The sequence below is a fragment of the Patagioenas fasciata genome, chromosome 28 (assembly GCF_037038585.1).
Source record: "Patagioenas fasciata isolate bPatFas1 chromosome 28, bPatFas1.hap1, whole genome shotgun sequence".
Classification (NCBI taxonomy): domain Eukaryota; kingdom Metazoa; phylum Chordata; class Aves; order Columbiformes; family Columbidae; genus Patagioenas; species Patagioenas fasciata.
This window is the reverse complement of record NC_092547.1, coordinates 4,797,949-4,824,222: the sequence shown is the minus strand read 5'-3', so window position 1 is coordinate 4,824,222 and position 26,274 is coordinate 4,797,949. Positions and strand designations below refer to the sequence as shown.

The 26,274-nt window shown below is 67.9% G+C and overlaps 5 protein-coding genes across 9 annotated transcripts; 1 reads left to right on the top strand and 4 right to left on the bottom strand.

The window, feature by feature from the left end:
• Positions 1-650: 650 nt before the first annotated feature.
• On the bottom strand, positions 651-4,347 carry CNPY2 (canopy FGF signaling regulator 2). The gene is made up of 6 exons (XM_065858794.2): positions 4,261-4,347; positions 3,844-3,968; positions 2,866-2,981; positions 2,553-2,750; positions 2,287-2,383; positions 651-1,131 (listed from the first exon to the last, which is right to left on the bottom strand). Exons 2-6 carry the CDS (start codon positions 3,941-3,943, stop codon positions 1,088-1,090), a joined length of 555 nt encoding a protein of 184 aa, XP_065714866.1. The 5' UTR covers positions 3,944-3,968; positions 4,261-4,347; the 3' UTR covers positions 651-1,087.
• A 489-nt stretch (positions 4,348-4,836) lies between these two features.
• On the bottom strand, positions 4,837-14,471 carry PAN2 (poly(A) specific ribonuclease subunit PAN2). 4 transcript variants are annotated; one of them, XM_065858753.2, is made up of 26 exons: positions 14,339-14,471; positions 13,557-13,851; positions 12,897-13,066; positions 12,682-12,802; positions 12,526-12,603; positions 12,170-12,437; positions 10,996-11,338; positions 10,550-10,646; positions 9,970-10,089; positions 9,733-9,852; positions 9,535-9,663; positions 9,199-9,398; positions 8,751-8,893; positions 8,415-8,521; positions 8,078-8,176; positions 7,701-7,774; positions 7,427-7,568; positions 7,100-7,237; positions 6,503-6,562; positions 6,326-6,416; positions 6,091-6,248; positions 5,866-6,009; positions 5,609-5,788; positions 5,430-5,523; positions 5,145-5,342; positions 4,837-5,071 (listed from the first exon to the last, which is right to left on the bottom strand). In XM_065858753.2, the coding sequence occupies exons 2-26, from the start codon at positions 13,830-13,832 to the stop codon at positions 5,037-5,039; spliced, it is 3,585 nt and encodes a 1,194-aa protein (XP_065714825.2). In that variant the 5' UTR covers positions 13,833-13,851; positions 14,339-14,471; the 3' UTR covers positions 4,837-5,036. The 4 variants fall into 4 exon arrangements, with proteins under 4 accessions (XP_065714825.2, XP_065714827.2, XP_065714826.2 ...); XM_065858755.2 differs by having other exon boundaries at positions 8,751-8,890; XM_065858754.2 differs by lacking the exon at positions 14,339-14,471 and adding an exon at positions 14,168-14,183.
• A 949-nt stretch (positions 14,472-15,420) lies between these two features.
• IL23A (interleukin 23 subunit alpha) lies at positions 15,421-16,814 on the top strand. The gene is made up of 4 exons (XM_065858795.2): positions 15,421-15,874; positions 16,009-16,107; positions 16,392-16,517; positions 16,594-16,814. The coding sequence occupies exons 1-4, from the start codon at positions 15,704-15,706 to the stop codon at positions 16,738-16,740; spliced, it is 543 nt and encodes a 180-aa protein (XP_065714867.1). The 5' UTR covers positions 15,421-15,703; the 3' UTR covers positions 16,741-16,814.
• Positions 16,815-16,888: 74 nt separating this feature from the next.
• Positions 16,889-24,705, bottom strand: STAT2 (signal transducer and activator of transcription 2). Of its 2 annotated transcripts, none has more exons than XM_071799966.1 (23): positions 24,604-24,705; positions 24,370-24,501; positions 24,057-24,207; positions 23,886-23,984; positions 23,722-23,814; positions 23,577-23,655; positions 23,393-23,478; positions 23,167-23,315; positions 22,935-23,093; positions 22,715-22,867; positions 22,573-22,593; positions 22,391-22,484; positions 22,227-22,283; positions 21,906-21,992; positions 21,730-21,837; positions 20,072-20,207; positions 19,936-19,985; positions 19,777-19,865; positions 19,575-19,711; positions 19,296-19,484; positions 19,165-19,222; positions 17,129-18,072; positions 16,889-17,063 (listed from the first exon to the last, which is right to left on the bottom strand). In XM_071799966.1, exons 2-23 carry the CDS (start codon positions 24,498-24,500, stop codon positions 16,933-16,935), a joined length of 3,201 nt encoding a protein of 1,066 aa, XP_071656067.1. In that variant the 5' UTR covers position 24,501; positions 24,604-24,705; the 3' UTR covers positions 16,889-16,932. The 2 variants fall into 2 exon arrangements, with proteins under 2 accessions (XP_071656067.1, XP_071656069.1); XM_071799968.1 differs by having other exon boundaries at positions 21,906-21,989.
• Positions 24,706-25,228: 523 nt separating this feature from the next.
• APOF (apolipoprotein F) lies at positions 25,229-26,259 on the bottom strand. The gene is made up of 2 exons (XM_065858789.2): positions 26,209-26,259; positions 25,229-26,130 (listed from the first exon to the last, which is right to left on the bottom strand). Exon 2 carries the CDS (start codon positions 26,108-26,110, stop codon positions 25,250-25,252), a length of 861 nt encoding a protein of 286 aa, XP_065714861.2. The 5' UTR covers positions 26,111-26,130; positions 26,209-26,259; the 3' UTR covers positions 25,229-25,249.
• Positions 26,260-26,274: the final 15 nt, after the last annotated feature.

The following is a 26,274-nucleotide window of genomic DNA, read 5'->3' as shown; positions in this document are numbered from 1 at the left end:
CGCCATTGGCTGCGCTGCCTGCCGCGGGGCGGGGCTAGGCAAATGAGTCAGCGGGGGGGTCGGGCTATAGGTGGCCGCCGCGTTCGCCTGATCGTGGTCTAGGGTGGGGTGAGGCGACGCCCCGCCCCTTCTCGTGACGTCACTCCCCGCCGTGCGTGACGTCATGGCGCTGCGTCATCCGCCAGGGCGCATCGGTGCTTTGGTGCCACTCGGCTGTGGCGCGGGGCAGCCCTGTGACGTCACCAAGCGCGTGGCCATGTGCTCTGAGGTCACCCGGGGCTGTGACGTCATCCCCGGCTCAGCCACCACGGGCTCGGGGTCGCCATGTGACGTTGGCATGGCTACGTGGTGACGTCAGCGGCCTGGGGCAGGGGGCGGGGCCTGACCGCGAGTGACCCCAGAGCATTGACCCGGTGACCCCGGTGCAGGGACAGGCGGTGGCACCAGGGACAGGCGGTGGCACCAGGGACAGGCAGGGCGGGACCCCCCTGATGTCCCCGTGGTGGCAGCGCCAGGTGACACGGGGCCGCGGGCTGATGGGGAGATGAGTCAGCAGAGGCACCACGGGGACACGTGGGGACACACGGGGCTGCCACCACCACGTCCCCCCCGCCCGCGTCCCTTGTCCCCATCCCCACAGGAGCCAGCGCTGCCCGGGGTGGCCCCGCGGCTCAGCCGCCGCGCAGCCTCTTTATTGCCTGAACCAGGGAGGGGGTCCCAAAAACAGCCCCGCGCACCTGAACACCCTGTCCCTGCGTGCCCCGCGTGTCCCTTGGCAGCGGCACAGGAAGGTCCCTGGGTGGCAGCGCGGCCGCTGGAATGTCCTGGGGAGCACGGCGGGTGTCCCGGTGTCCCCAACACCGCGGATGGACGGTGAATAAATAGGCTCAGAGCACCGGGTAGGGGAGGCGGCGGCACCAGCTCCGGACCCACCGTCCTCCCCGGCACATCTGCCCGTCCCGGCAGGGACGGCAGGACAAGGCAGAGCAAGAGGTAGGGGACATCCGGACAGAGCCTGGCAGTGCCCTGGTCCCGTGAGGCCGCCGGGTCGTCACCATCCTCCGGTGGCAGCCGCGGCCATTCCGTGTCACAGCTCGTCGTGCGGGATGTGGAGCGCGTGGTCGCACAGGTCTGTGGTGACAAAGGACGGTGCGATCAGGACGTGGCAGAGCCCATGGGACCCCTCCCCGGTGACGTGTCCATGTCCCCTCTCTGCCACACAGAGGGCTGGGCACAGCCAAGACCCGCGCCAGGGACACCTGCACCAGGGACACCGGCACCAGGGACACCGGCACCAGGGACACCTGCACCCGGGACACCGGCACCAGGGACACCTGCACCAGGGACACCTGCGCCGGGGACACCTGCACCAGGGACAACGGCACCAGGGACACCCGCGCCGGGGACACCTGCGCCGGGGACACCGGCACCAGGGACACCGGCACCAGGGACACCGTCGCCGGGGACACCTGCACCAGGGACACCGGCACCAGGGACACCGGCGCCGGGGACACTTGCACCGGGGACACCTGCACCAGGGACACCGGCACCAGGGACACCGGCACCAGGGACACCTGCGCCGGGGACACCTGCACCAGGGACACCGGCGCCGGGGACACCTGCGCCAGGGACACTGGCACCAGGGACACCGGCACCAAGGACACCGGCACCAGGGACACCGGCGCCGGGGACACCTGCGCCGGGGACACCTGCACCAGGGACACTGGCACCAGGGACACCTGCACCAGGGACACCTGCACCGGGGACACCTGCACCGGGGACACCTGCACCGTCCCGGGGCCAATGACAACCGCAGCTGTCTGGCCGGAGCGGGCAGAGCGCAGGCAGCAGCACCGTGAGACCCCTCGGGAAGGCGCGTCCCCCGCAGCCGGTGCCGGGCCCAGAGAGACCCGCCCTGGCCCGTCCCCGCGGCGCACGTAACAAACCGGGGCCACATTCGTTAACGGGAAGCACAAAGGTCGCGCCGTGCCCTGACCCGGGTGTTTGCGAGCTGGAAATAGCCCGGCGGGGGGGGGCGGCGGGGCGGGCGCTTGGCCGTGGCTGCGCCAGGAGCCGGGCGTGGAGCAGCCGGCACAGCAGCTGCCCTGGCACAGCCCCAGGCCTGGGCACGGCACCCAAAACCACCACGGGGTCCCGGCGCGGGGCCAGCAGAGGGGCTGCTCCACGGGGATATTGGGGCTTGGGGAGGACTCTATGACCCAAGGGAGCAGCCGCGGCTCCTGGGGCGGCACGAGAGCCCCCCCGGCACGTCCCAGCGCCGCTCACCCGTCCGCTTGCTGCACAGCCGGTCCTTGACGTTGTCGGCCTCGTGCGACAGGAACTCGATCAGCTCGTCCTCGTACTCCTCGGCGATGCTCTCACACTGCAATGGGAACCGCCCGCGGTCAGCGAGACCCACACGGGGACACCGACAGCACCGGGGGAGCCCCGGGGTTCCCCCAGCCCAGCAGCAGCCCCTGCTCCGTGAGCCCCGGGAAGGACCGGGGGTCCCACCACCCAAAACCTCCGCCGAGCCCCAGCCCCGTGCGCACCGCAAACTTCAGGCTGGAGGCCACATCGCCATCGATTTTGACCCCAGAAAGGTCCATCTTGGTCCCGTCGTGCGAGATCACCCGCACGTAGCTCTTGCGGTGCGTGGCCGGATCCACTTTCTCCCCGTACTCCTTCATCTTCTCGCACACCCGCTCCAGCAGCTCCGTCAGATGAGCCTCCGAGCGGGCGTAGGGCACCTGTGGGACATCAGCGGGGCCGTGACAGCGGGACAGGGACACCAGGCTGGGGCTGGGAAAGGCTCTGACACCCCCATGTGCACCCGGAGCTGTGCCGAGGGACGGAGGCTCTCACCTCCACGACCGACTGGCTGCCGTCAGGGTTGATGCGGAACGAGCCCATCTGGATGGTTTTCCTGGGGTCGACCTGGGCGATCTCCCACTCCAGCTCGTCCACCAGCGCCCGGCACGCTGCGGGGACACAGCGTCAGCTCCGCCGACCCTTCGGCAGCGTCTGTCTGTCTGTCCCCGAGCAGCGCGGGCAGCAACGGCCGCAGGACAAGTGGGTCGCAGTGGCCACCCCAGCTTGTCCCCACCGTCCTGTCCCATCTCATCCCCACCATCCTGTCCCATCCCCACCATCCTGTCCCATCCCCACCGTCCTGTCCTATCTCGTTCCCACTGTCCTGTCCTATCTCGTCCCTACCATCCTGTCCTGTCCCCACCGTCCTGTCCCATTTCAGCTCATCCCCACCATCCTGTCCCATCCCATCTCGTCCCCACCATCCTGTCCCATCCCCACCGTCCTGTCCTGTCCCCACCATCCTGTCCCATCCCCACTGTCCCACCGTCCTGTCCCATCCCATCTTGTCCCCACCATCCTGTCCCATCCCCACGGTCCTGTCCTGTCCCCATCGTCCTGTCCCATCTCAGCTCATCCCCACCATCCTGTCCCATCCCCACCATCCTGTCCCATCCCATCTCGTTCCCACCATCCTGTCCCATCCCCACCGTCCTGTCCTGTCCCCACCATCCTGTCCCATCCCAGCTTGTCCCAACTGTCCTGTCCTGTCCCCACCATCCTGTCCCATCCCAGCTCATCCCCACCATCATGTCCTGTCCTGTCCCATCACGTCCCCACCATCCTGTCCCATCCCATCTTGTCCCAACTGTTCTGTCCCATTCTGTCTCCACTGTCCCATCCCATCTCGTCCGCACCGTCCTGTCCCATCCCATCTCATTCTGTCCCATTCTGTCTCCGCTGTACCGTCGTGTCCCATCCCCACCATCCCGTCCCATTTTGTCCCCCCTGTCCCGTCCCACCCCGTCCCACCTCCGCAGTGCAGGTCCTGGCTCCGGCGGGCAGCGGCCGCGGGCAGCAACGCTCCCAGGGCCACGACCAAGCTGAGCACCGGCGGGATCGGGCCCCTCATCCTCACGGCTCCGCTGCTGCACGACCTGCGGGCACGGGCGGCTCCGTGTCCACACAGCCCGTGTCCCGCACCCGGGACCCCCGTCCCGTACAGACCCGCCCGGGTGCACGGGGCTTTGTCCCCGGTGTTCCCCCCCCCGAGCCCCTCCGAGCCCCCCGGACACCGCAGGGATCCCCCTGCTCTACGAGGCTGAGTCTGGCGGCCCCTATAGAGCCCCCTCCCCTACAGAATGGACCCCGGAGCCCCCTTTGGATCCCCCTCCCGCCCAGGGCGGCGCTCGCCCCCCGGCGCTCCCGCTCCCGCCCGAGCCCCCGCACCGCGCCGCGCTCCGGCCCGCTCCGCCGCCCCCCGGCACGGCCGCCCGCCCGGGCGCTGCCCTCGGCGCCGCCTGTCCCGGCGCGCCCCTCCGCCCGACCCGCCGAGGCGGAAAACAACTCGTGGAAGGCTGTGACCGAGCCGAGCGGAGCGACGGAACCGGTGACACCGGTCGGGGCGGCTCCTAGCTCCGCGACGGGGCCATCCCGTGCGCAGGCAGCAGCGGGGCCAGCCCGCGCCGAGGGCCCCGGCCCTGCCAGGGCTCGGTCCGCGTGGCGCTCGGCCCCGCGGGGGCGGGGCTTGACTTGGCTCCGCCCCCACGAGCGCCCTGGCCCCGCCCCCGGACCGCCCACGCCACCGCGTCCCCGGTCCCGTTAGTGACCCCGGTCCGGTCCCAGTGTCCCCGGTCCCGTCAGTGGCCCCGGACCCGGGCTCCTTCGTGCCGCGTCCCCACTACCAGCCCCACTCGGAGCCCGAATCCTTCCCGCCGTGGCCCCGGTGCCGTGGCCCCGGTGCCGGTCCCGTAGCCCCGGTGCCGGTCCCTCCCCCGCAGCCCCGTATCCACGCAGGAGGCGGCGGGCGGTGTCCAAGTGCTTTATGAGCGCGCCCGGGCCGGCGGGCGGGTGGGGGTGGCGGGGGATGGGGCGGGACGGTGACTCCCGGTACCGGCGGGGAGGGAGTCCCGGAGCACCGGGCCCCGGGAGAGGTCGGGCGGGGGCGGGGCAGCCCCGTCCCCGCTGCTGGTTCCAGTTCCAGGCGTTTCCGCCTCCCGCGGGGGTCACAGCGCCAGCACCGGCGGGAACACGGCCCCATCTGCCGAGACAAAGCGGGTGAGGGGGGGACAGGGGAGGACACCGAGGGGACACCGGGGGGGTCCGGGCCTTACGCTTGGGGCTGCTCTGGCTGTCGGGCTCGGGGACCCTCCAGTCCATCTTGCGTCCCTTCTCGTAGAGCCCCTTGAGCACCTTGCGGAACTCCTCGGGCTCGGCGCCCGGCGGGCTCAGCTCCAGGTACTTGCGGTAGAGCTGCAGCGCCGTGCGCGCGTCCTCGATGCTGTCGTGGGTCTCCCCCTGGATCTTCAGGTCTGTGGGGACCCCCCCCCCGCCACTCCCAGGTCAGGAAGCAGCCGCCCCCCACCCCAACACCCCCCTGCGCCCCACTGACCACTGACCCAGGAAATACCAGGCGAGGAAGCGCAGGGAGATCATCCTCTTCCTCGGGATGTGGAACAGGTAGACTGTGTCGATCACCTGGTCCTTGGGCACCTGGGGAGCAGAGAGAGGGTCCTGCCGCCCGGGCTGGGGGGGCTACCGGCCTCCCAGCCCCCGCCGAGACCCCCGGCATTGTCACCATCAGGTTGATGACGCGAAAGTCCTTCTGCAGCCCGTGGCCCACGAACTTGACCCCCACGTCGATGAGGAAGCGCAGCTTCAGGTAGGTGGATTTGAGGGTGGTGAGGTGCTTGGAGGAGATCTTGGCGTCCAGATCTCCCGGCTTGATCCCCGAGTACTGGGTCAGGTAATCCACCACCTGCAGGACCGGGGATGGTGGCGGGGGGTCTGTGCTGTCCCCATGTCCCCCCCGGGGGGTGGGCGGGCTTCCCATACCTGCTCCTGGGTGGAGATGTAGTCGTCGATGAAGGGGACGCCCTCATTGGGACCCTGCCCGCGCACGCACGTGATCCTGGCCACCGACATCTGGCTGGGCTTGATGGTGGATTTGGTCCCATCGCTGCGCAGCTCGGCCTCCTCCTGCGCCGGGGGACACGAGAGCGCGGTGACCGACGGTTCCGCGGGGTCCGGGCTGTCCCCGCGTCCCCGTGTCCCCCTGACCTCATTGAGCGTGACGAACTCGGCGTCCAGCCCCACCAGGTCTCCCGCCTGTGGCATCTCGCTCAGCATGAGCGGGATGAAGGTGGCGTGGCACTTGCGCTGCTTGCGCGCCAGCGACGCCTCGGCCAGCAGCACGTTGGCCTCGATGGGGTTCTTGACTGCGGGGAAAGGGGGAAGCGCCGTGAGCCGCGAGCAGCGCCACCGGCCGCGCCGCCGCTTCCACCCCGGCACTCACTGACGAGGTTGTATTTGGTGTTGAGGTTCCTCCGGGCGTAGTAGAGGATGGCGGGCACCTTCCAGCTCATGTCGAACTGCACGGCCTCGCACTGCGGGGGACAGGGGACGGTCGGGGACGGTCGGGGACGGGGACACCCCACCCACGGCGTCCCCGCGGTGTCACCCGAGCGCTCACCTTGTCCACGGGCTCGATGAGGAAGTCGTTGAAAAGGTACCACTGCTGGTGCGTGACGCCCTGGGGGGGGACAGCGCAGGCTTTAGGGCCCCCCCTCGGGGTGGATGCAATGACTCCGCTCCCTGTTACCAGGGAAAGGGGGGGTATGACGGTGCCACGCGGGAACTCCCGCCCTTCGTGGGACACGGCGGGGAAACCCCCGCGGGGCCGTGGTGACGGCGTCGGGCTGGACCCGCGCGCTCCCTGCCCGGCTCCCACCCAAAACTCCGTGGAGATGCAAGAGATAAGAGCCGGGATGCGGCCTTGACACACTCCGGGAACTCCTGGCCGGGGCTGCTCCGCCAGCCAGGGCTGCCCAGCCCTGCCCCATTCCCCGGGAGGGGAGGTGACGTCCCAGCCCTTACCTGGAAGCACAGGGACCTGCTGGCAACGTGCCCGTGACCAGGAGGAACCAGCCCGAGCAAGGGTGGGAAATGCTTCTCCAGCCCTTCCTTCCTCCTCGGCCGCCCGATGTGTTCACCCGAACACCCAACGCCCGACCGAGAGACCAGAAACAGGCCCGTTAAACCGCCCCGTGGCCCCTGGGGGGCTCCTCACCTCCTTGCGCTGGTGGTAGGTCTCCCCCACCTTGATGTGGCCCACCAGGCTGCCCCCGGTGCGCGAATCCAGGATGTGGACCACGGTGGCCATCAGGTCGTAGACGTAAACCGAGTCGGGGTCGTCGCTCGGGCTCAGCTGCGGGAGGAACCGGCCCCGGGGAACCGGCTGAGCCGCGATGGTGGCCCCCAGACCCCAACCCCGGACACACCGTCCCCATCAGGTTTCCACACCCACATCCTCATCTCTCACCCACACACTCTCGGTTTGGTTCCCACAGCCCCACGGGACCTGACCACGTCCCCACTGGGACCGCGGTGCCTTTACCTCCTCGCTCTCGCTCCAGTTGCACACATCCAGCTCCTTGCTCTTGCTCAGCTTCATCTTGATGGCATAGGGGATCCAGACGTTCTTCAGCTCCTCCACCGAGGGATACAAGTGCCCCGTGTCGGGGTTCCCCAGCTCCTTCCTGCATGGAGAACCGCGGGAAGACGAGTTGGAGGTGTCACCAAGGCCAAATTCATTACCAGGTGACAAACAGCCCTGAGCAAGGGCAGAGAACAAGCCAGGAGGTGGCAGCACCCTGGGGACTGTCACCTACCAGTCTCCCAAAGTGATTTCTTTGCCTTTGGTGATGTCAAAACCTCTTTGCATCAGAGCTCTTTGAAAGGCGAACTGGTAACGAAACACAGGGACGCGTCAGTGTGGGGGACGCAAGGGGGGGTGGAAAGGACGGGGCTATAATGTCGGTGATGGGGACAACGACAGCAAGGGACACCCAGTGTTGTGCTGGGGAAGGAAAGGGTGGGGGACAGCGTATTTAGTCTTTGTTTTGTCTTTTCCAACTCTAAACAGAACCAAACGCTGCGAACGGAGCAGGGGATGCTCGGGTGGAAGGCGACAGGTTGGAGACAGCGGGATCCCAGCAAAAACGCCTCCGCGAACCCCCCCAAAAGGAGCCATTTGTGCCACCCCCACCTCAGCCTGCGTCTTCCAAAAATCGGCCTCCTTGGAGCTGTTCACCTCGCAGTTAATGACCAGGACATCGGGCAGGCAGCGGATGTTGCGGGTCTGGACCTGCGGAGGGAGCGGGAGATGGGGACGGTGACACCAAGAACTCCAAATGGGTTTTGCACCTTCACCCGGCTCAGCTTGGAGGGGGTTTCCCACTGCCCCCCATCCCGGGGGATTCAGCTGGAATCGGGTCGTGTAAACCAGGAAATACCCAAATCCCAGCTCAGGAGCTTCCCCGGTGCCTAACGGAGAAGGCGGCGCTGCCGCCGGTGCCGCGGGAAGGGCCCGGCGCCCCGCTCACCGTGGGCTGGTACTTCTCGCAGTTCTCGCACCAGGCTTGCGTGTTCTGCTCCAAGCAGATGCTTCGCTTTAAAATCTGGGCAAACTCGTAATCTTTGGCTGGCTTTTCTGAAGAGAGAAAGGAGAATAACGTCACCTCCCAAACACGCGAATCTTTACCGGTTTAGCTCAGCCAGACCTCTGGGGTTTTCCTCACAACCACCAGCGAGAAGGTCAAGCCCCAAATTTGCTTTGCTTGGCTGGTTGGGAAGCGCTGCCGGTGTCTGTCACCTGGTTCATCCCTATGGACACCAAACCCCACCTGGCCGGCGAAACGCGGTGACCACCGTGCCCATACCGGTGCTCTCGGGGTAGGAGAGGGTGAAGAGCAGCGTGGAGGACACCCGGACTGTCTCTTTGCCGCAGCGGCACATGCTGCAGTTCTCCATCTCACAGCTGAAGAGCTGCCCGATGACCGAGTCCCCCGAGGTCCCGAAGCTGCTGGAGGTGGAAAAGAGCAGCGGGGTGAGCGGGATCCACCAGGACCTGCACATGTTGAGGTTTAGGGGCCAGCTCCCCAATTCCAGCAGCGCTGAGGGAACTTGGAGCCAGTGGTGGCTCCACAGCCCTGAGAAGGGGGTGAAGTTGAAGGGAAACAGCCCAGGGTCTCAACGTGGCTATGGGCTAGCTCCCCGTGTCCTGTGCGGCGCTTGAGGGCAAGAAAGGTCCTTCCCAAGGGACAGAGGGGACCCCGGGGAGCCAGGCCCCCGTCCTGGGTTTGGCTGCTCCCTGTTTTGGGGGTTTACCTGCCACCGGCCCCCCGATACGCCTGCGGCCCCTCCTGCTCCTGGGTCTCCTGGTGCAGCTGGGTGAGGATGAACCGGTTCCAGCTCTGGATGAGCCGGCCCAGGTTCACCTTCCCCGTGGCCTCGTCCGAGTCAGCCAGGATCAGCCCCAGCGCCGAAGCCTCCGGGATGGTGCGGAAAGCCCGCAAAAAATTGCTTCCCTGGGGATGGGGCAAGAATGGTGTGTCACCGAGGTCGAGCGACGGGAGTTTCCGCGCTGGTTGATGCCGTCACCGGAGGATACGGCGCCACCCGGCTCCTGACCCCCCCGGCGCCCCAATCTGTCACCCCACGGACCTGGCAGGGGTCTCCTCGGGACAGGTCCAGCATGTGGAACAGCAGCCCCAGCTCGCAGCCCAGGCAGAACTCCTTCTGGCAGAGGTGGTTTTGCACCAAGCAGCGAACCGGCTCCAGGAAATACAGCACCTGGTAAAGACGGGGGGTCAGGGGAGGTTTGGGGGGTCACAGGGGGCCGGGGAGGGCTGGGGGTCCCACCTGGATCATGCAGTTGCAGTAGGCGTTGGGGATGTGGGGCTCCAGCCCTGCGAACAGCGTCTTGTTGTAATGTTTGAAGTCAAAATCTTCCAGTCCCAGCTTGGAGTATTTGATGGTGACCTGAGCGGGGACACGAGTGTTAAATGGGCACCATCCTGGAGCCATGGCGCTCCCCACGGAGCCACGGCAGGCACTGGGGGTCTCTCGCCCCACATCACCCCCCTGAGAAGCCACCACCTTCCTGTACTTCTTGGCCACCATGTAGAGATGCGGCTCCTCCTCCCGCCCGATGGGGGACTCGGGGACTTGGCTGAAGCTGTCGAACTCGTTGTCCGTCTCTTTTAAGCGATAGGGAATCTACAATGGGGCGAGGAGGGCAGAGCGGCTGAGCCCCGTGACAAAGCGAGGCCCCACGGACCGAATCCAGCAGCTCCTGGGCTTTCCTCCCTCCCTGAAGGAGCCGAAGGAGCGGGGCCCTGCGCCAGCACCGTCGCTCTCGCCAGGGACTCATCGCTCTGGGAAACTACGGCGGCGCTGCGGGCGAAATGCGGCCGTGTTTTCCCAAGGGCGAGGGACGTGCCCTCACCCTCCCACCCGGAGAGCTCGGACCTTTCCCACCGCAGAGCCAGTTATGGGTAGAACTGGGGCTCCAGCCCAAGGGGGAGATTCCAGCTCCACCCAGGACCTGCTGAGGCTGCTGGGGAAAAGCCGTCACCTCCGAATTATCCGCTTGGGACACTGAGAACGTCACCTCTCGCCCACCCCGAGCCCCATGGGAAGCTCCGAGGTGGCTCCGGCCCTCCCAAAGTGGGTATACCTGGTTGCGGAGCTTGGTCCTGGGGTTCGGGGCGTAGCCGATGAACCCCACCTTCTTCATGGTGCGCAGGATCTCGGGGTCTACCGGAGGGGCTCGCCTGCAAAAAACACCATGACTCAGGGGCTGGGGGTCCCACGAAGGTCCCCCCAAACCTCACTGTTTTCCACCACAATAAAGTGCCCAGGGTGCACCAGAACGCGGCGGCAGCGCCGAGTGCGGCGCATTTGGCACAGATTGAAAACAAGAGGGTTTACACACAGGCAGAATGAGCCGGGATCCCACCAGGGTGTCCCCAGCATCCCCAGACCCACCCAATCACCTCAGTCATTAAATCCACCACGGGCAACTTATCTTGCATTTCATGCATGAGATGGGGGGGTGGGTAACAGGAGCGGATCCCCACCATCACCAGCGCTGGTTTTCACCGGGAGACACCGGGAAATTACCGGGGTGCCGGGGCCGAGTTGGCCGCGGGCCAGTCGGAGAGCAGCGCGTCGCTGGTGAGCGGCACGGGGATGAGGGACAGCGGCACCAGGTCCTGGTTCCAGTCCAGGTGCGGCAGCGTGTCCACCATGCAGGGCAGCGCGAAGTCGGTCTCGCGCGAGTAAGCGTTGAAGGTGACGTCGGGGGAATCGGCCCAGAGGTGGACGCAGCCCTCGGAGTCCCCGAAGGCCAGCGCCTGCTTGCTGGCCGACACGTCGAACGCCATGATCAAGGGCCCCACGGTGTTGACGTGGAAGATGTCGGCGGGGTTGGCCAGCCCGGTGGGTTCGCAGAACTGGCACTGACCTGCGTGGGTGGGAAGGACGGAGAGAGGTGGCACCGGGTGGCCCGGCACACGGCTCTTTGGTGGCCAACTCTGTCCCATTGGGATTTAATGACAGAATTGTCTTGGGTGGAAAAGCCCCTCAAGATTGAGTACACGCATTAACACACCCCTGGTGCTGACCCGTGTCCCTGAGAACCTCATCTCCATCTGCTCAACCCCTCCAGGGAAGGTAACTCCACCACCACCATGGGCAGCCTGTTCAATGCCCAACGGCCCTTTCACAAAGAAATTGTCCCAAATATCCAATCTGAACCTCAAGATCATCGAGTCCACACATTAACCCACCCCTGGCGCTAACCCGTCTCCCTGAGAACCTCATCTCCATGTCTGTTCAACCCTCCAGGGATGGTGACTCCACCATGACCATGGGCAGCCTGTCCAATGCCCAACAGCCCTTTCACAAAGAAATCGTCCCCAGTATCCAATCTGAACCTCAAGATCATTGAGTCCAACCATACCCACTCCTGGCACTGCCCCATGTCCCTGAGAACCTCATCTCCACCTGTCCAACCCTCCAGGGATGGTGACTCCACCACCACCCTGGGCAGCCTGTTCAATGCTCAACAGCCCTTTAATTAATAATTTTTTCTTAATTTCACAGTATGTTTGGAATTGGAAGGGACCTCGAAAGATCATCTAGTCCAATCCAACCTAAATGTCTTTCTCCAGCCCCTTGCCCAGCTCTATTTCCCTTCCCTGAACTCACTCCAGCACCTCAAGGTGTTTCTCATCACGAGTGGCCTCAGGACCCTGACCCTGGGGGTGCCGGGGGGGAACGCGGCTTCACCCACCTGTCTGGGAGATGATGGCCAGGCGGGAGGTGTAGGTGGGGATGAAGCGCAGGAAGAAGGGATCGATGTGGACCTGCAGCGGGGTGGTTGCTCGCATCATGCGCAGGTCGTACACCTTCAGGAAGCGGTCGCAAGCCAGCCCGTTCATCCGGCTGGAGAAGCCGCAGGTCACCAGCAGGTTCCCGTGGACGTCAAAGTCGGACAAGCTGCCCGAGTAGGCGTCGAACTCGTGCTCCACCACAAACGTGCGCAGGTCGCGCAGGGAGACCTGGAAGGGTCGGACGGGGCGGTGGGTGCCACTGGGAGCCCCCAGGGTGTCCCCAAGGGACGCTGAGCACCAGCAGAGCGGGTGTTACCTTCCCCGAGGTGTGTCCGCAGAAGAAGAAGCGGTTGGACTGCCGCATGACGGTGATGCCGGGAACCTCCACGGTGTACTGCGGAGGAGCAGCGGTGCGGTGAGCGGGGCTGAGCCCCACACCGAGCACTCCCCGCGGCCCCCGGCGCGGCCGTACCTTCTGCGTCTCCTGGACGGTGTTGAGGTCGATCTCCACGACATGGTTCTGCAGCCCAGCGACCAGCAGCGTGCTGCTGTCCGTCAGCAGCAGACTGTGCATGTCCTCGGCCTCATCCATGCTGCGGGACGGGGAGAGGAAAACCCTCGCGCTCCCACACGGGAAGGGGCTGCAGGACACGCCCCAGATCCCCCCCGTGACCCCCCAGCACTCACAGGTAGTCAAAAATGATGAGCCCTCCTCGGGACATGCACTTCAGGCTGGTTTTGGTCAGGAACAGGACGCCATTCTCCAGGCTCTGGATCTGGCGGATGTCGTCGCTGCTGTTCACTTGGAAGGAGGAATATCGCTCCAGCGTGGGGCCGAAGAATGAGGTGGCGTGGCCCTAAAAGCAGTCGGGGACGGGCTCACACAATATCGGGGTGGGAAGGGACCTGGAAAGCTCATCCAGTGCAATCCCCCCATGGAGCAGGAACACCCAGCTGAGGTTCCACAGGAACCAGGCGGGTTTGAATGTCTGCAGAGAAGGAGACTCCACAACCCCCCTGGGCAGCCTGGGCCAGGCTCTGCCACCTTCACCACGAACAAGTTTCTCCTCATATTTAAGCAGAACCTTCTGTGTTCCAGTTTGCACCCATTAACCCTTGTCTTACCATTGGCTCATCACAACTCACCCCAGTTTTGCTTTAGGGGACGCTTTCCCCGGGCACAGGGGGGTTTCCCTCTCCCCCATGCCCCCCAAAACCACAGAGACCGCTCAGACACAAGCAAAGAACCAAAAGCTCCAACCGGGTGGGAAACACCACGAGGTTCGCGCTCCAGGACACCGGTACCCCCGGTTTGGTCAGCGACCCCCATGTGTCCCCCCCACTTACCCCGTGGTTCCCAACCCACAGCATCTCCTCGTGGAGGTCGAAGTGGGAGGCAGCGACGGGCACCCCCACGTCGGACACGGCGGTGTGCAGCTCACTGTACATGCCCTCCATGAGGTGCACGGGGTCGGGCACGGCCATGGCGTCCATGGCCACGGCGTCGGGGTCCAGCTCCACGCCGGGGAGAAGGCTGCCGGGCAGCTCCAGCGCCGCGTCCAGCGCCGGGTGCAGCGGGGCCGCGTATTCGCCCAGCGATGGGTCGAGCCCTTCAAAATTCATGGTGGGAAGCGGCGTCTCCCTGGGAAGCACAACGGGAACTGAACCGGGCGGGCGGAACCGCCGCGGTGCCGGTTCGTGGAATCGGCGGAGCTCCCGGTGAGTCCGCGGGGCGGAAAAGGCGGCTGGAATGCCCAGCGCCAGCGGCCGGTGAAGCCCCTTCCCCCGGGGCCCCGTCACGGCCGTGAGCACCGGGGGAAGGAGTCCCGGAGCTCCGGGCAGCCTTCCCGGGGAAGCGGAGCCCCGCGGGTCCCCCCGAGCGCGCTCCCCGCCGCGGGCGGCACCGGGCCAGCTCCGCGCCCGCCACCGTTATCTCCGCGGCCCCACACCGGACGCACCGGAGCTATCGGCCGCCGCAGCCCCGGGCGGGGCCCGGCCCGAGCCGCGGGGCCCCCGCTCTCCCCGCCGTGTTCCCAGCGCGGTACCCGCAACCCCCGCGCTCCGGCCAAGCGCCGCACAGCGCCCCGCGCTCCGGGGCGGCGGCCGTTCCGCCCCGCGCCCGCCGTTACCGAGCAGCCGCGGGCAGAGCCCCGCCGGGGCCGCGCTCCCGGGCTCGTCCCGCCGCGCCGCCACGGTCGGCCCGGGGCCGCCGCCGCCCCTCCCGCCGTCGCTATGGCAACCGCGCCCCCCGCGCTCCCGCCCGGTAAACCGGCGCGCCCCCGGGAGCGGCGGACCAATGGCAGCGCAGAGTTGCGGGCACTGGCCAATCAGCGCCTGAGTGAGGCGGGACTAAGCGGTGCGGCGAGCGGCGTGACGGACGGCGCGGCGGAAGGGACAAAAATGTCGAAATCGGTCGTTTCGGTGTGGGGATGTCACGCACTGTCCCCGACGTCCCACGAAGTCCCAAAGTGTCTCCACAGTGCCCCACGCGGGGGGGGGGGGGTCTCAGCGTGCCCACCGGTGTCACAGCATCCCGTGGTGTCACACGACATCCCACCGGGTGTCACGCAGCATCTCCTGGGGTCCCAAAGTGTCCCCAAATGCCCCACAACGTCCTACGCTGTCTGTGGACATCCCATCGCCCCCACTGGTGTCCCACAGCGGCCCCTGGTATCCCACCGGGTCCCTCAGTGTCCCACGGGATCCAACAGTGTCCCCAGGGCCGTGCACCGCGACCTGGAGACGGTTCTGAGCTTCACCCGCCCCGGTCTCCACCGGGACCTCCCCACCCCACCGGGACCCCAACCCCGGCCTCCCCCTCCCATACTCGCGGGGCACACGACGCCGCGGGCAGGGACGGCGGCCCCCGGAGCGGGCTCGGCCCCGGGCCGGTGCCCCAGGCGCGGCCGGTGCGTGGCCGCGGGTCCGGGGAAGGCCGGGGGCAGCCCCGGCGGGTGGGAGCGGGAAGCGCCGGAGCCGCCCCGTCGGGGCCGCCGCGATTGCAGCGCCGCGGGCAGCACAACCCGGCCCGGCGGAGACCGGGGCTGCGCGGTCCCCAGGCGGCGCGGACCGGGGAAGCCCCACCGGGACGCGGCGGAACCGGGGAGCCGCCACTCGCCGCGCCGGGGCCGCCCCGGCTGTTTTCGCGGTGCGGCCGGGGGACACACGGGGGACAGCAGAGGGGACACGGGGGGACACAGCGAACAGACACCAAAGGAACAGCGTGGGGACACTGGGTGCCGCAGGGCGCGGAGCCGCCAGGAACTGCCCTGGGTTTTCCTGCCCGTCCCATCCCGTCCCGGCGCGGTGCGGGACCGGGCGCGGCGGGGCGCAGCCCGGGGACCCCGGCCCGGTATCGGTTCTGCTTTCGAGGGAGGCGGCGATTTCGCAGTAATGGGGGGCGGGTGCCACCTGCCGCGGGGATTCCCCACCTGCCACCGCCCCATAAGAGCCCGGTGGCAGCGCCGGTGGCGGCACCGACAGACCGACCGGCCATGGCCCCGCTCCGCCGCCTCCTGCTCTGCCTCTGCCTCCCGCTGCTGCTGCCGTCGCCCGCGGCCCCGGCCCCGGCCCCAGGACCCCGCACCGACTGGGTCGCCTGCAGGAGCCTCTCCCGGGAGCTGTCGCGGCTTGTGGCGACGCTCAAGGAGCCGCACCGGGTGCTGGTGAGTGCGGGGGGTTCGACCGGAGGGACCAGCGGGAGGTGCGGGACATCCCGGGAGGAGCGGGACCCGACGGGACGGGATGCCAGGGGAAGTATGGGGGGCCACGGGGACCCCACTGATCCCCCCGCTGCCAGGAGGAGACGCAGCTGAGTGAGGAGGATCCCAAGAACTGGCCCCCCCGGATCCGCTGCAGCGACGCCTGTGACCCCTCCACGCTGGACACCAACAACACGGTACCGCGGGGCGGGGGGTGCTGGGGGGGCAGTGGGGAGCCTGGGGGATGCAGCTGGGTGTCCCAGGGTGGGTTTCAGGGTCCTCGGAGATATGCGCAGCAATCCCAGGCATGGAGAGTCTGAGGGATGTGCTGGGGGGGGGCCAGAGGTGCCCAGGGATCTCAGGGATGTGCCTAGGCAGTCCCAGAGATGCTGAGGGTGTTCCAGGGATGCTGGGGGTGTCCCAGGATGCCGGGGGCTGTGCCTGGGGGTCCCAGCCCCCCATTCATGCCCTACTCCCCCAGCGCTGCCTGCAGCGAATCCTCCAAGGGCTGCAGCACTACCGGGACCTGCTGGGCTCCGACATCTTCACCGCCCGCCGGCTGCCCCGGCTGGAGGCCACGCTGGACCAGCTGCTGGGGCTCGTCCAGGTGAGGGGCTGGGGGGGCTGCAGCGGGTGGAGCGGGCACCCCGAACCCCGACCCTCCTGACCCCCCTCTCCCGCAGCAGGAGCACGGCCGCCCCCCCCGGCACTCCCTGGCCCCCAGCGAGACCTGGGCCCACCCGCTGCTGCAGCGCATGGCGCTCCAGCGCCTCCAATCCTTCGTCGCCATCATGAGCCGCGTCTTCACCCACAGCGCCAGCGCCCGCTGAGCCCCCCACGGACCCTCGACTATTTATTCCCCTCCACCCCGAGGGGCTATTTATGTGTGACGCTCTCTATTTATCTCGGGTATTTATGAGTTTCTAATAAAGGTCTGAATGAGACGAGTGGCTCCCCACGTGCAGCACAACACGGGTCTGGCCGCAGGCAGCGGGTGAGGAAGAGCTTTATTTACAGGGGGGTCACTGGAAGTCGTTGGCGTCGATGGTGAGCGAGGGGAAGTCGGTGGTGAAGAGGGAGCTGACGGCGGCCGGGGCCGCGTCCTCGGACTGCGGCAGGAATGGGTCGTGGGGGGCCAGGAGCGCGGCGCCGCCTGTGGGAGGGGGACAGCTCAGCACCGAGGGGACACCTGTGTCCCCTCCCGGCCCCGACACCCACCTGCCAGCCTGGGGTCCAGCCCCCCATCCATGGCTTCAGGAACGTTTGGCATCAGCTCCGCTGGCTCCAGTGTCCCCGGCATCTCCAGTGTCCCCGAGTCCGGCTCTGGCCCATTTCCCAGCGACTCCAGCAGCTCCTGCACATCCGGGTCCGCCCGCAGCAGGTCCAGGTCCCGCAGCTCCTCGGGGACCAGCAGCGGTTCCACAGCCCCCGACACTGGCTGCAGCATCCCCGTGTCCCCAGCCATCGGTTGCAGCATCCCCATGTCCCCAGCCACTGGCTGCAGTGGCCCCAGCCCGCCAGGCAGCACCTGCAGTGTCCCCAAGCCCCCTGGTCCCACCTGCAGTGTCCCCTGGCCCTCAGGGACCAGCTGCAGCACCAGCTGTTGCTCCACAGCCCCAGCTCCCACTTGCTGTGTCCCCCGGTCCCCAGGTCCCATGTGTTGCAGCGTCCCCAGCCCCACGGGCAGCCCCTGGATCATCCCCATGTCCCCTGGTCCCACCTGCAGTGTCCCCTGGCCCTTGGGGACCAGCTGCAGCACCAGCCCCCCAATCTCTGCCTGCAGCAGCTCTGGGACCCCAGCTCCCACCTGCAGTGGCTGCGGTGGCTCCAGGACTTGGGGCCCTGCCTGCAGTGTCCCCAAGCACCCAGGCTGCAGTGTCCCCAGGTTGGCGGCCATCACCTGCCCTGTCCCTGGGCTCAAGGGCTGCAGTGTCCCTAGGTTCCCCGATGTTCCCTGCTGTGTCCCCAAGCCACCGGGCTGCAGTGTCCCCAGGTTCCCCGATGTTCCCTGCTGTGTCCCCAAGCCACCGGGCTGCAGTGTCCCCAGGTTCCCCGATGTTCCCTGCTGTGTCCCCAGGCCACTGGGCTGCAGCTGCAGTGTCTCCAGGTTTTCTGTAGTAACCACCAGCTCCTCTTCCGTCTGCCACGACTCATTCGCCTGCCTGCGGGGACAGACACGGGCTCAGGGGACACCAAGCCATGGGTGACAGTGTCCCCATTCCCGCAGGGACAGAAACGGGCTCAGGGGACACCAAACCATGGGTACCAGTGTCCCCTTTCTCACAGGGACAGACACGGGCTCAGGGGACACCAAGCCACAGGTGACCGTGTCCCCCTTCCCACAGGGACAGACACGGGCTCAGGGGACACCAAGCCATGGGTGACAGCGTCCCCTTTCCCGCAGGGACAGACACGGGCTCAGGGGACACCAAGCCATGGGTACCAGTGTCCCCTTTCCCGCAGGGACAGAAACGGGCTCAGGGGACACCAAGCCACAGGTGACCGTGTCCCCCTTCCCACAGGGACAGAAACGGGCTCAGGGGACACCAAGCCATGGGTGACAGCGTCTCCCTTCCCGCAGGGACAGAAATGGGCTCAGGGGACACCAAACCATGGGTGACAGCGTCTCCCTTCCCGCAGGGACAGAAATGGGCTCAGGGGACACCAAACCATGGGCGCCAGTGTCCCCTTTCCCGCAGGGACAGACACGGGCTCAGGGGACACCAAGCCATGGGTGACAGCGTCCCCCTTCCCACAGGGACAGAAATGGGCTCAGGGGACACCAAACCATGGGTGCCAGTGTCCCCCTTCCCGCAGGGATAGACACGGGCTCAGGGGACACCAAGCCATGGGTGCCAGTGTCCCCTTTCCCGCAGGGACAGACACGGGCTCAGGGGACACCAAGCCATGGGTGCCAGTGTCCCCTTTCCTGCAGGGACAGACACGGGCTCAGGGGACACCAAGCCATGGGTGCCAGTGTCCCCTTTCCCACAGGGACAGACACGGGCTCAGGGGACACCAAACCATGGGCGCCAGCGTCCCCCTTCCCACAGGGACAGAAACGGGCTCAGGGGACACCAAGCCACAGGTGACCGTGTCCCCTTTCCCGCAGGGACAGACTCGGGCTCAGGGGACACGAAGCCATGGGTGCCAGTGTCCCCTTTCCCGCAGGGACAGACACAGGCTCAGGGGACACCAAACCATGGGCGCCAGTGTCCCCCTTCCCGCAGGGACCGGGGTGTCCCCTGGCGCACCTGGAGGACACGCGGATGAGGCGCCGGTTCAGGTATCGCTTCTGCTCTGTCAGGGTCCCTGGGGACAGAGAGGGGAGGTTGGCGGGCGATTCATGGCGCTGTGCCGTGTGCCGCAACGCGCCGCGCCGTACCCTCCTGCCGTTGGCTGTAGTGGGGCCCAAAGGCCTCGTCGCGGGGGGTGTCGGGGTACAGGAACTGCAGGGGGTTCTCGGGGATGTTCTCCTCCACCAGCAGCTGGTAGTCGCGGATGATGTCGGGCAGCGCCAGCGACGCCAGCTCGGCCGCCGTGTAGGGAACCACCGCTCGGAACGCGGGGGGCCCTGCGGGGTGGGGGGGGGCAGGCTGGGTCAGCCCCCACCCCACAGTCCCGAGGCCGCGGTGAGGGGCTGCCCGGGGTGGGGGACACTCACCGCTCTCGGGGTGCTCCACCCAGGTGCAGGTGACCCCCCCCAGGATGCTCTCGCTGAAGCGGATCAGGAACGTCCCCGTTCGCTTGCCCTTCAGCAGCTTCCTCTCCTGCTTGCGGCTCACGAAGCCCATGATGAGGCTGGGGGGAGGCACCGTCAGCCCCTGCGCCCCCCCGGGCCCCCCAGCCCCTGGTTCTGCTCCTACCCGTCCTTCCAGAGCGGCTTGAGGTGCTCCTGGAGCAGCCCCAGGATCCCATCCAGCCAGGCCCAGAAGGAGAAGCCGGAGGCGCCGTCCTGCGGGAGAGGGGGTGAGCAGGGACAGGATGGACAGGGGGACAAGGACAGCAGGACGGGCACAGCTCACCTTGGAGAACTTGGGCCAGGACACAGTGCTCTCCGGCGATGGCTTCGAGCCTGGAGGCAAACGCGGGGTGAAGGGGGCGGCTCGGCCCCTGCGCTGACTTTGGGGGGCTCGGTGGGGAGAGGGGGCCCGGTCTCACCGAAGAGCTTCTCGGCCAGCATGAGGAGGTGCTCCCGCACCAGGCCCCGCTCGGCCACGCTCTCGAACTGCCAGCTCAGCACCTGGGCCAGCCGGGGCCAGGGGGCGGCGGGGGGCGCCGAGAAGAACTGGTGCTCCTGCAGAGACGGGGTGAGCGGGCGGGGGACGGGGACGCGCAACAGACATGGGGACGTGCACCGGGACAGGGATGTGCAACAGACATGGGGACGTGCACCGGGACACGGACGTGCAACAGACATGGGGACGTGCACCGGGACCAGGACGTGCACCAGAGATGGGGACGTGCACCGGGACCAGGACGTGCACCAGAGATGGGGACATGCACCGGGACCGGGACGCGCAACAGACATGGGGACGTGCACCGGGACAGGGACGTGCACCAGAGATGGGGACGTGCACCGGGACAGGGACGTGCACCAGAGATGGGGACGTGCACCGGGACAGGGACGTGCAACAGGACACGGATGTGCAACAGACATGGGGACGTGCACCGGGACAGGGACGTGCACCAGAGATGGGGACGTGCACGGGGACAGGGACACACAACAGACATGGGGACGTGCACCGGGACAGGGACGTGCACCAGAGATGGGGACGTGCACTGGGACAGGGGACAGGGACGTGCACCAGAGATGGGGACATGCACCGGGACAGGGACGTGCACCAGAGATGGGGATGTGCACCGGGACAGGGACGTGCACCAGAGATGGGGACGTGCACCAGGACAGGGGACAGGGACGTGCACCAGAGATGGGGACATGCACCAGGACAGGGGACAGGGACGTGCACCAGAGATGGGGACGTGCACCAGGACAGGGGACAGGGACGTGCACCAGAGATGGGGACATGCACCAGGACAGAGATATGCACCAGAGATGGGGACGTGCACCAGACATGGGGACGTGCACCGGGACAGGGATGTGCACCAGACATGGGGACGTGCACCGGGACAGGGATGTGCACCAGAGATGGGGACGTGCACCGGGACAGGGATGTGCACCAGAGATGGGGATGTGCACTGGGACAGGGACGTGCACCAGACATGGGGACAGGGATGTGCATCAGAGATAGGGACATGCACCAGACACGGAGACGTGCACCAGACATGGGGACAGGGATGTGCACCAGAGATGGGGACGTGCACCGGGACAGGGGACAGGGACATGCACCGGGACAGGGACTGGGACAGGGACACACACCGGGAGAGGGATGTGCACCAGAGATGAGGACATGCACTGGGACTGGGAACAGGGACATGCACAAGAGACGAGGACAAGCACCAGAGGTGGGGACGTGCACCGGGACAAAGGACAGCGATGTGCGCTGGGACAAGGGACGGGGACATGCACTGGAGATGGGGACATGCACTGGGATAGGGGATGGGGACACACACCAGGACAGGAGATGGGGACATGCACCAGAGACGGGGACAAGCACCAGGACAGTGGACAAGGGATGGGGACGTGCACCAGGGAGCAGGATGGAGCAGGGACTGGGGACAGGCAAAGTTCCAAGGCATGGAAAAGGGACCAGGGACAGGGACCAGCAACCTGGGACAGGACACGGGGATGGAGCTGGGGACAGAGATGGGACAGCCGGACCAGGGTGGAGACAGTGGGGCTGGGGGGTCTCGCTCACCTTGGGGTTGCCGGGGTCAGTACTGAGCATGTTGAACCAGAGGATGGAGGCCCAGGCGCTGGAGAGCTGGTTGGTGTTGGAGATGATGACGAAGGGCAGCGTGGAGGTCTGCGGGGAGCTGGGGGTCAGACCTGCACCCCCCGGAGCCCCCAGCCCCCCCAGCCCCTCGTGCTCGCCTCCAGCTCCAGCTCCAGCCCGCAGTAAGCGTACGCCAGCGTGAAGGTGATGAGGTGCAGCTCCTCCGTCACGACCAGAGGACCCTGCTGGGAGGTGACAGCATGGGGACCGCGTGGCACCGGGAGGTGACACCATGGGGACCGTGTGGCACCGGGAGGTGACGCCACAGGGACCGCGTGGCAAAGGGAGGTGACACCACAGGGACCGTGTGGCACCGGGAGGTGATGCCATAGGGACCGCGTGGCACCGGGAGGTGACGCCATGGGGACCGCGTGGCACCGGGAGGTGACACCTCCACTCGCCCCCGGACCTGCACCCACCTCGCCGGCGCCTTTGGCGCCCTTGCCCGAGCGGCTGTCCTTCTGCTCCTTCAGCGTCTGCGGGAAGCACAGAGTCAGCCCGGGGTCGGGGGCACCGTGGGGCTGGGGCTTTGCCCCCTCCCCGATGCCGTCGGGGACGTGGGGGTCGGGGCGGGGGTCCCTACAAGGTACTGGAAGTCGCAGACCAGCCCCTCCTGGGGACTGTCCCCTGCCAGGAGGGTTTTGCTGCTCGATGTCAGGATGTTGAACTTGCGGAACCTGCGGGGCAGAGAGAAGCAGGGGTGGGGGGGTCGGGACCCCCGGGGGGGCACAGCCCTGCCCACCACCAGCACCCTTCATCTCTCACCCTTTTATCTTGGGTGGGTCCCTGCAAGAGAAAACAGGGCGTCAGCACGAAGCGGGACCCCTGTGGCTGGGTTGGGCACCCCCACAGGGTCCTGGGACCCCCATGGGTGGGCAGGGAGGGCCCCCCCCCACCCAGCTCCGACCTGTCGATGTGGATCTTGGCCTCCATGCGGTGGTTGCGGTCGTGCAGGCGCACGAGCAGGCGGGCGCGGGCCGAGAACTTGCTGGCCGTGCGCAGGACCAGCGGGCGCTTGCAGGGGTTGGGCATGCTGGGCTGCTGCTCCACCACGAAGGCTCTGCGGGCACAGCGGGGGTCAGGGCTGCCCCCCACGCCCCCCCTGCACCCCCCGGAGCCGCCCCCACCTCTGCAGCAGGTAGGTGAGCTGCTCCTTCAGCCGCCGCTCCAGGATGGGGGTCTCTGCCTTCAGCGGGTCCCGCTCGTACGTCACCTTCTGCCGCAGCTCCCCCAGCGCCCGCAGCAGCTGCAGCAGCTGGAACAGCCCCTGGCCCAGCTCTGTGAACCTGCGGGCGCCGCGGGGCTCAGCGGGGGCCGATGAGGACCCTCCCGTCCCCCTTCCACCCATCCTGGCCCTACCAGGTCTCCATCGGGCGCAGGCAGGTGTTGGCAGGGGCGCCCATGCAGGCGCGTTGCTGCCGCTCGCGCCAGTCCCCCAGCTCCTGCTGCAGGAACTCCTGGAGCCGCTCGCTGCGCCCCAGCAGCTGCTGCATCTGCGCCAGCACCTCCTGCGGGGACACGCGTTCCTGAATGGGGGGAACAGGGCCACCATGGCCCCCCCAGTCCAGCGCCAGCCCCCGCTCACCCGCCGCTGCCGGTCCAGGGTCTGTAGCTTGGCCTGGAGGGCTTGGAGCTGCCGGACGTACTGGGGGTCATTGGTCTTGTCCTCACCTGAGGGTGGGGGGCAATGGGGGGTGAGGGGACATGGGGGTACGGGGCAGCACCACCCCACGTCCCTGCCCCTGGCGGGGGGCAAAATTCGCCCTTACCCGGCACATAGTGCACCTTGAAGCAGAAGTCGAAGGCGTCCTGCAGGTCTTCCAGATGCCGGAAAGCGCGTTCGACCTCCTGGGGGAGAGGGGAGTGAGGGGTCGGGCAGCCCCCAGGGTGCCCGGGGGTCAGGGCGGTCGTTACCTGCAGGGCTGTGTGGAACTCAGCCAAACGCCGCTGGATCTGCTGCTCGCGGTCGCTCTCCGGGGCAGCGCTGGGCACCGGGGCTGCCGCCCCCTGCAGAAACACGGGGCGTGGGGCAGCGGCCGGCGGGGCCCCGTGGGGCAGGAGGGGGGACCCTGCCCTACCTGCCCCGCCGCCTGGCCCAGGCGCAGGATCCGCCGCTCCTCCTGCAGCAGATTGGCCACCAAGTTGGCAAATCGCTCCGGACACTCCTCGAACTCGGCCTGCGGAGGGGTTGGGGGGGATCAGTGGGGTGCAGACACCCCCGGGACCCCCTTCACCCTACACCCACCCACCTGGAGGTCCCGCCGGGCCTTGCGCAGGTTGTGCTTCAGCATGAAGTCCTCGTCGCCCAGCCCCGGGCTGCCCAGGCGCTCGCCCAGCAGCGCCAGCAAGGAGTGGAACAGCATCCGCGCGTGGGACGAGAGCGGCTCGGCCGCCTGGCGCCTGCGGCACCGCGGTCAGCACCGGTACCAGCACCGCGGCTCAGCACCGCTACCAGCACCACCACTGCAGCTCAGCACCGGCACCGCAGCCCAGCACCGGCACCGCAGCCCAGCACCGGGCGGCACATCCCGGCACGGCCCCGCACCCCGGCCCCCCCGTTACCAGTTCTGGTCCTCGATCCAGGCGGCCAGGCACTGCCGCACGGCCATGGGCAGCGCGGCCCCCGCGTACAGCTGGTGCACCCGCTCCAGGTGCGCGTTGGCCAAGTTCTGCACCTCCTGCCACTGCGCCATGCTGAGGGGATCGGGGGGTCAGGGCGGTCCCATTGCCCCCCGGACACGGCACTGCCCCCCGGACACGGCACAGCCGCCCCGGCATGACACGGCACCCCCGTACCTGCCGCTGCCGCTGCCGCTGCCGCCCGGGACCCCCGGGACCCCCGCCCGGCCCCGCTCTCCGACCTCGGCGGCTCTCGGGGCAGGAAGGCGCGGAGGCCACGCCCCTCTTCCGGTTCTGCGCGGCAATTGGCGGAGTGCGGCAGCGAGGCCACGCCCCCCCGGCAGGGGAGCGCGGGTTCCAGCGGGGTTGCCCACTTCCCCGAAATTACGTCAGGGGGCGGGGCAAAAAAGGGGGCGGAGTCACGGGGGAAAGGGCGGGGCTAGAGAGGGAACGGCGCGGGACGGGACGGGGCGGCTGGGACAGGACATGGGGACAGGATATGGGGATAGGATATGGGTACAGGGACATGGGGACAGGATATGGGTACAGGGACATGGGGACAGGGACACGGGGACAGGACATGCGGAAAGGATATGGCGACACGGACATGGGGACAGGGTCGCGGGACCCGCAGCCAGGCAGGGCATGCTGGGTGGGACAAGGACAGTGACAGGGACGTGCCAGCTGCCAGCACGTGGTTCAGACAAGGCCAGCCCGCGGAGCCAAGGTCCCCATGCCCCAGGGCAGAGTGGCCCCGCATCGATCCGGCGCCAACACCCCCTGCCAGGAACAGGGACACGGAGCCGCCACACGGGACCTTTATTCAGATGATGAGGACGGGGCCGCTGTGGGCGGTGGGGGCCGGCGGGGGGTCCTGCTCGGCGGTGAAGTAGCCGATGAGCGCCCGCACCCCAGCCTTGAGCCCCGGCTGCAGCCCCAGCTGCACCCCCAGCCCCACGGGGCCGCCAACGGCACCGGCCAGGGCGGCCAGCCCAGCGTAGCCCAGGTCCTCGGCCAACTCCAGCGCCCGCGCCGAGGCCTCGGCGTCACAGCCCTGGAAGGCGAAGTAGATGCTGGTGCCCAGGTTGTAGAAGGTGCTGACACCCGGCACCCACTCCAGCACCCTGTGGGCCTCCTGCTCCCCGGGCGGCGCGCAGGGGTCCCCGTCCTCCCGGCGCCACCGCCGGGGGACGCGGCGGCACAGCTGGGTGCGGGTCCTGTTCCCCGGCGCCCCGGGTGCTGCCACACAGGGTGACTCAGTGGCAGAACCCCCCGGCCGCGCCAGGTTGAGCAGCAGCGTCAGCGCCGGGGGTGCCGGGGCATCCTGCAGCCGCGCCAGCCCCCGCAGCAGCGCCGCAGCCGCCCGGTCCCCAATCTCCCGGTACAGCCCCAGCACCGCGGCCTCGGCCTGGGGCGCGCAGGCGGCCGCGCTCAGCGCCAGAGCCATGGCGGCGCGGGACAGGGCGCGTGGCGCTGGTGGCAGCCTGGAGAAGCCAGGCAGTGACTCGGGGCGCAGGTCCTGGCATGAGACCCCGTGCCCCGGCAGCGCCCGCGGGGGGACATCCTCGGTGAGCTGTGCCAGCAGCGCCCGCACCGCGGCTCCGTCATCGTCACCCGGTGCAGCGGGGGCGGCGGAGAGGGGGCTGCTGCCCAGGAGGAGGAGGAAGAGCAGATGTTGGGCCATGGCGGCAGCTCCGGCACAGCCTGTGGAGATAGAGAGCGCAGAGCCCCGTCAGCTCCCCCCCGCAGCCACGGCCTCCGCCACCCCCACACCCGGCTCACCCGTCCGCCGCCGTCCCCTGCCCGTCCAGCCACCGCGGCCACTGCCACCGCGGCCCCTTTATAGCC

What these genes read in the sequence shown, in the direction of transcription:
- IL23A (XM_065858795.2), top strand. Translation starts at nt 15,704, where the DNA reads ATGGCCCCGCTCCGCCGCCTCCTGCTCTGCCTCTGCCTCCCGCTGCTG. An exon ending in CGCTGGACACCAACAACACG is followed by an intron (nt 16,108 to 16,391) that starts GTACCGCGGGGC and finishes CTACTCCCCCAG; the next exon opens with CGCTGCCTGCAGCGAATCCT. An exon ending in AGCTGCTGGGGCTCGTCCAG is followed by an intron (nt 16,518 to 16,593) that starts GTGAGGGGCTGG and finishes CCTCTCCCGCAG; the next exon opens with CAGGAGCACGGCCGCCCCCC.
- CNPY2 (XM_065858794.2), bottom strand. Translation starts at nt 3,943, where the DNA reads ATGAGGGGCCCGATCCCGCCGGTGCTCAGCTTGGTCGTGGCCCTGGGA. An exon ending in CCTCCAGCCTGAAGTTTGCG is followed by an intron (nt 2,384 to 2,552) that starts GTGCGCACGGGG and finishes TTCCCATTGCAG; the next exon opens with TGTGAGAGCATCGCCGAGGA. An exon ending in GCTGTGCAGCAAGCGGACGG is followed by an intron (nt 1,132 to 2,286) that starts GTGAGCGGCGCT and finishes TTGTCACCACAG; the next exon opens with ACCTGTGCGACCACGCGCTC.
- PAN2 (XM_065858753.2), bottom strand. Translation starts at nt 13,832, where the DNA reads ATGAATTTTGAAGGGCTCGACCCATCGCTGGGCGAATACGCGGCCCCG. An exon ending in TTTGGAAGACGCAGGCTGAG is followed by an intron (nt 7,775 to 8,077) that starts GTGGGGGTGGCA and finishes TTTCGTTACCAG; the next exon opens with TTCGCCTTTCAAAGAGCTCT. An exon ending in CACCAAATACAACCTCGTCA is followed by an intron (nt 6,249 to 6,325) that starts GTGAGTGCCGGG and finishes CTTTCCCCGCAG; the next exon opens with TCAAGAACCCCATCGAGGCC.
- STAT2 (XM_071799966.1), bottom strand. Translation starts at nt 24,500, where the DNA reads ATGGCGCAGTGGCAGGAGGTGCAGAACTTGGCCAACGCGCACCTGGAG. An exon ending in CTGCGCCCGATGGAGACCTG is followed by an intron (nt 23,094 to 23,166) that starts GTAGGGCCAGGA and finishes CGGCGCCCGCAG; the next exon opens with GTTCACAGAGCTGGGCCAGG. An exon ending in CTCATCCGCGTGTCCTCCAG is followed by an intron (nt 18,073 to 19,164) that starts GTGCGCCAGGGG and finishes CTGTCCCCGCAG; the next exon opens with GCAGGCGAATGAGTCGTGGC.
- APOF (XM_065858789.2), bottom strand. Translation starts at nt 26,110, where the DNA reads ATGGCCCAACATCTGCTCTTCCTCCTCCTCCTGGGCAGCAGCCCCCTC.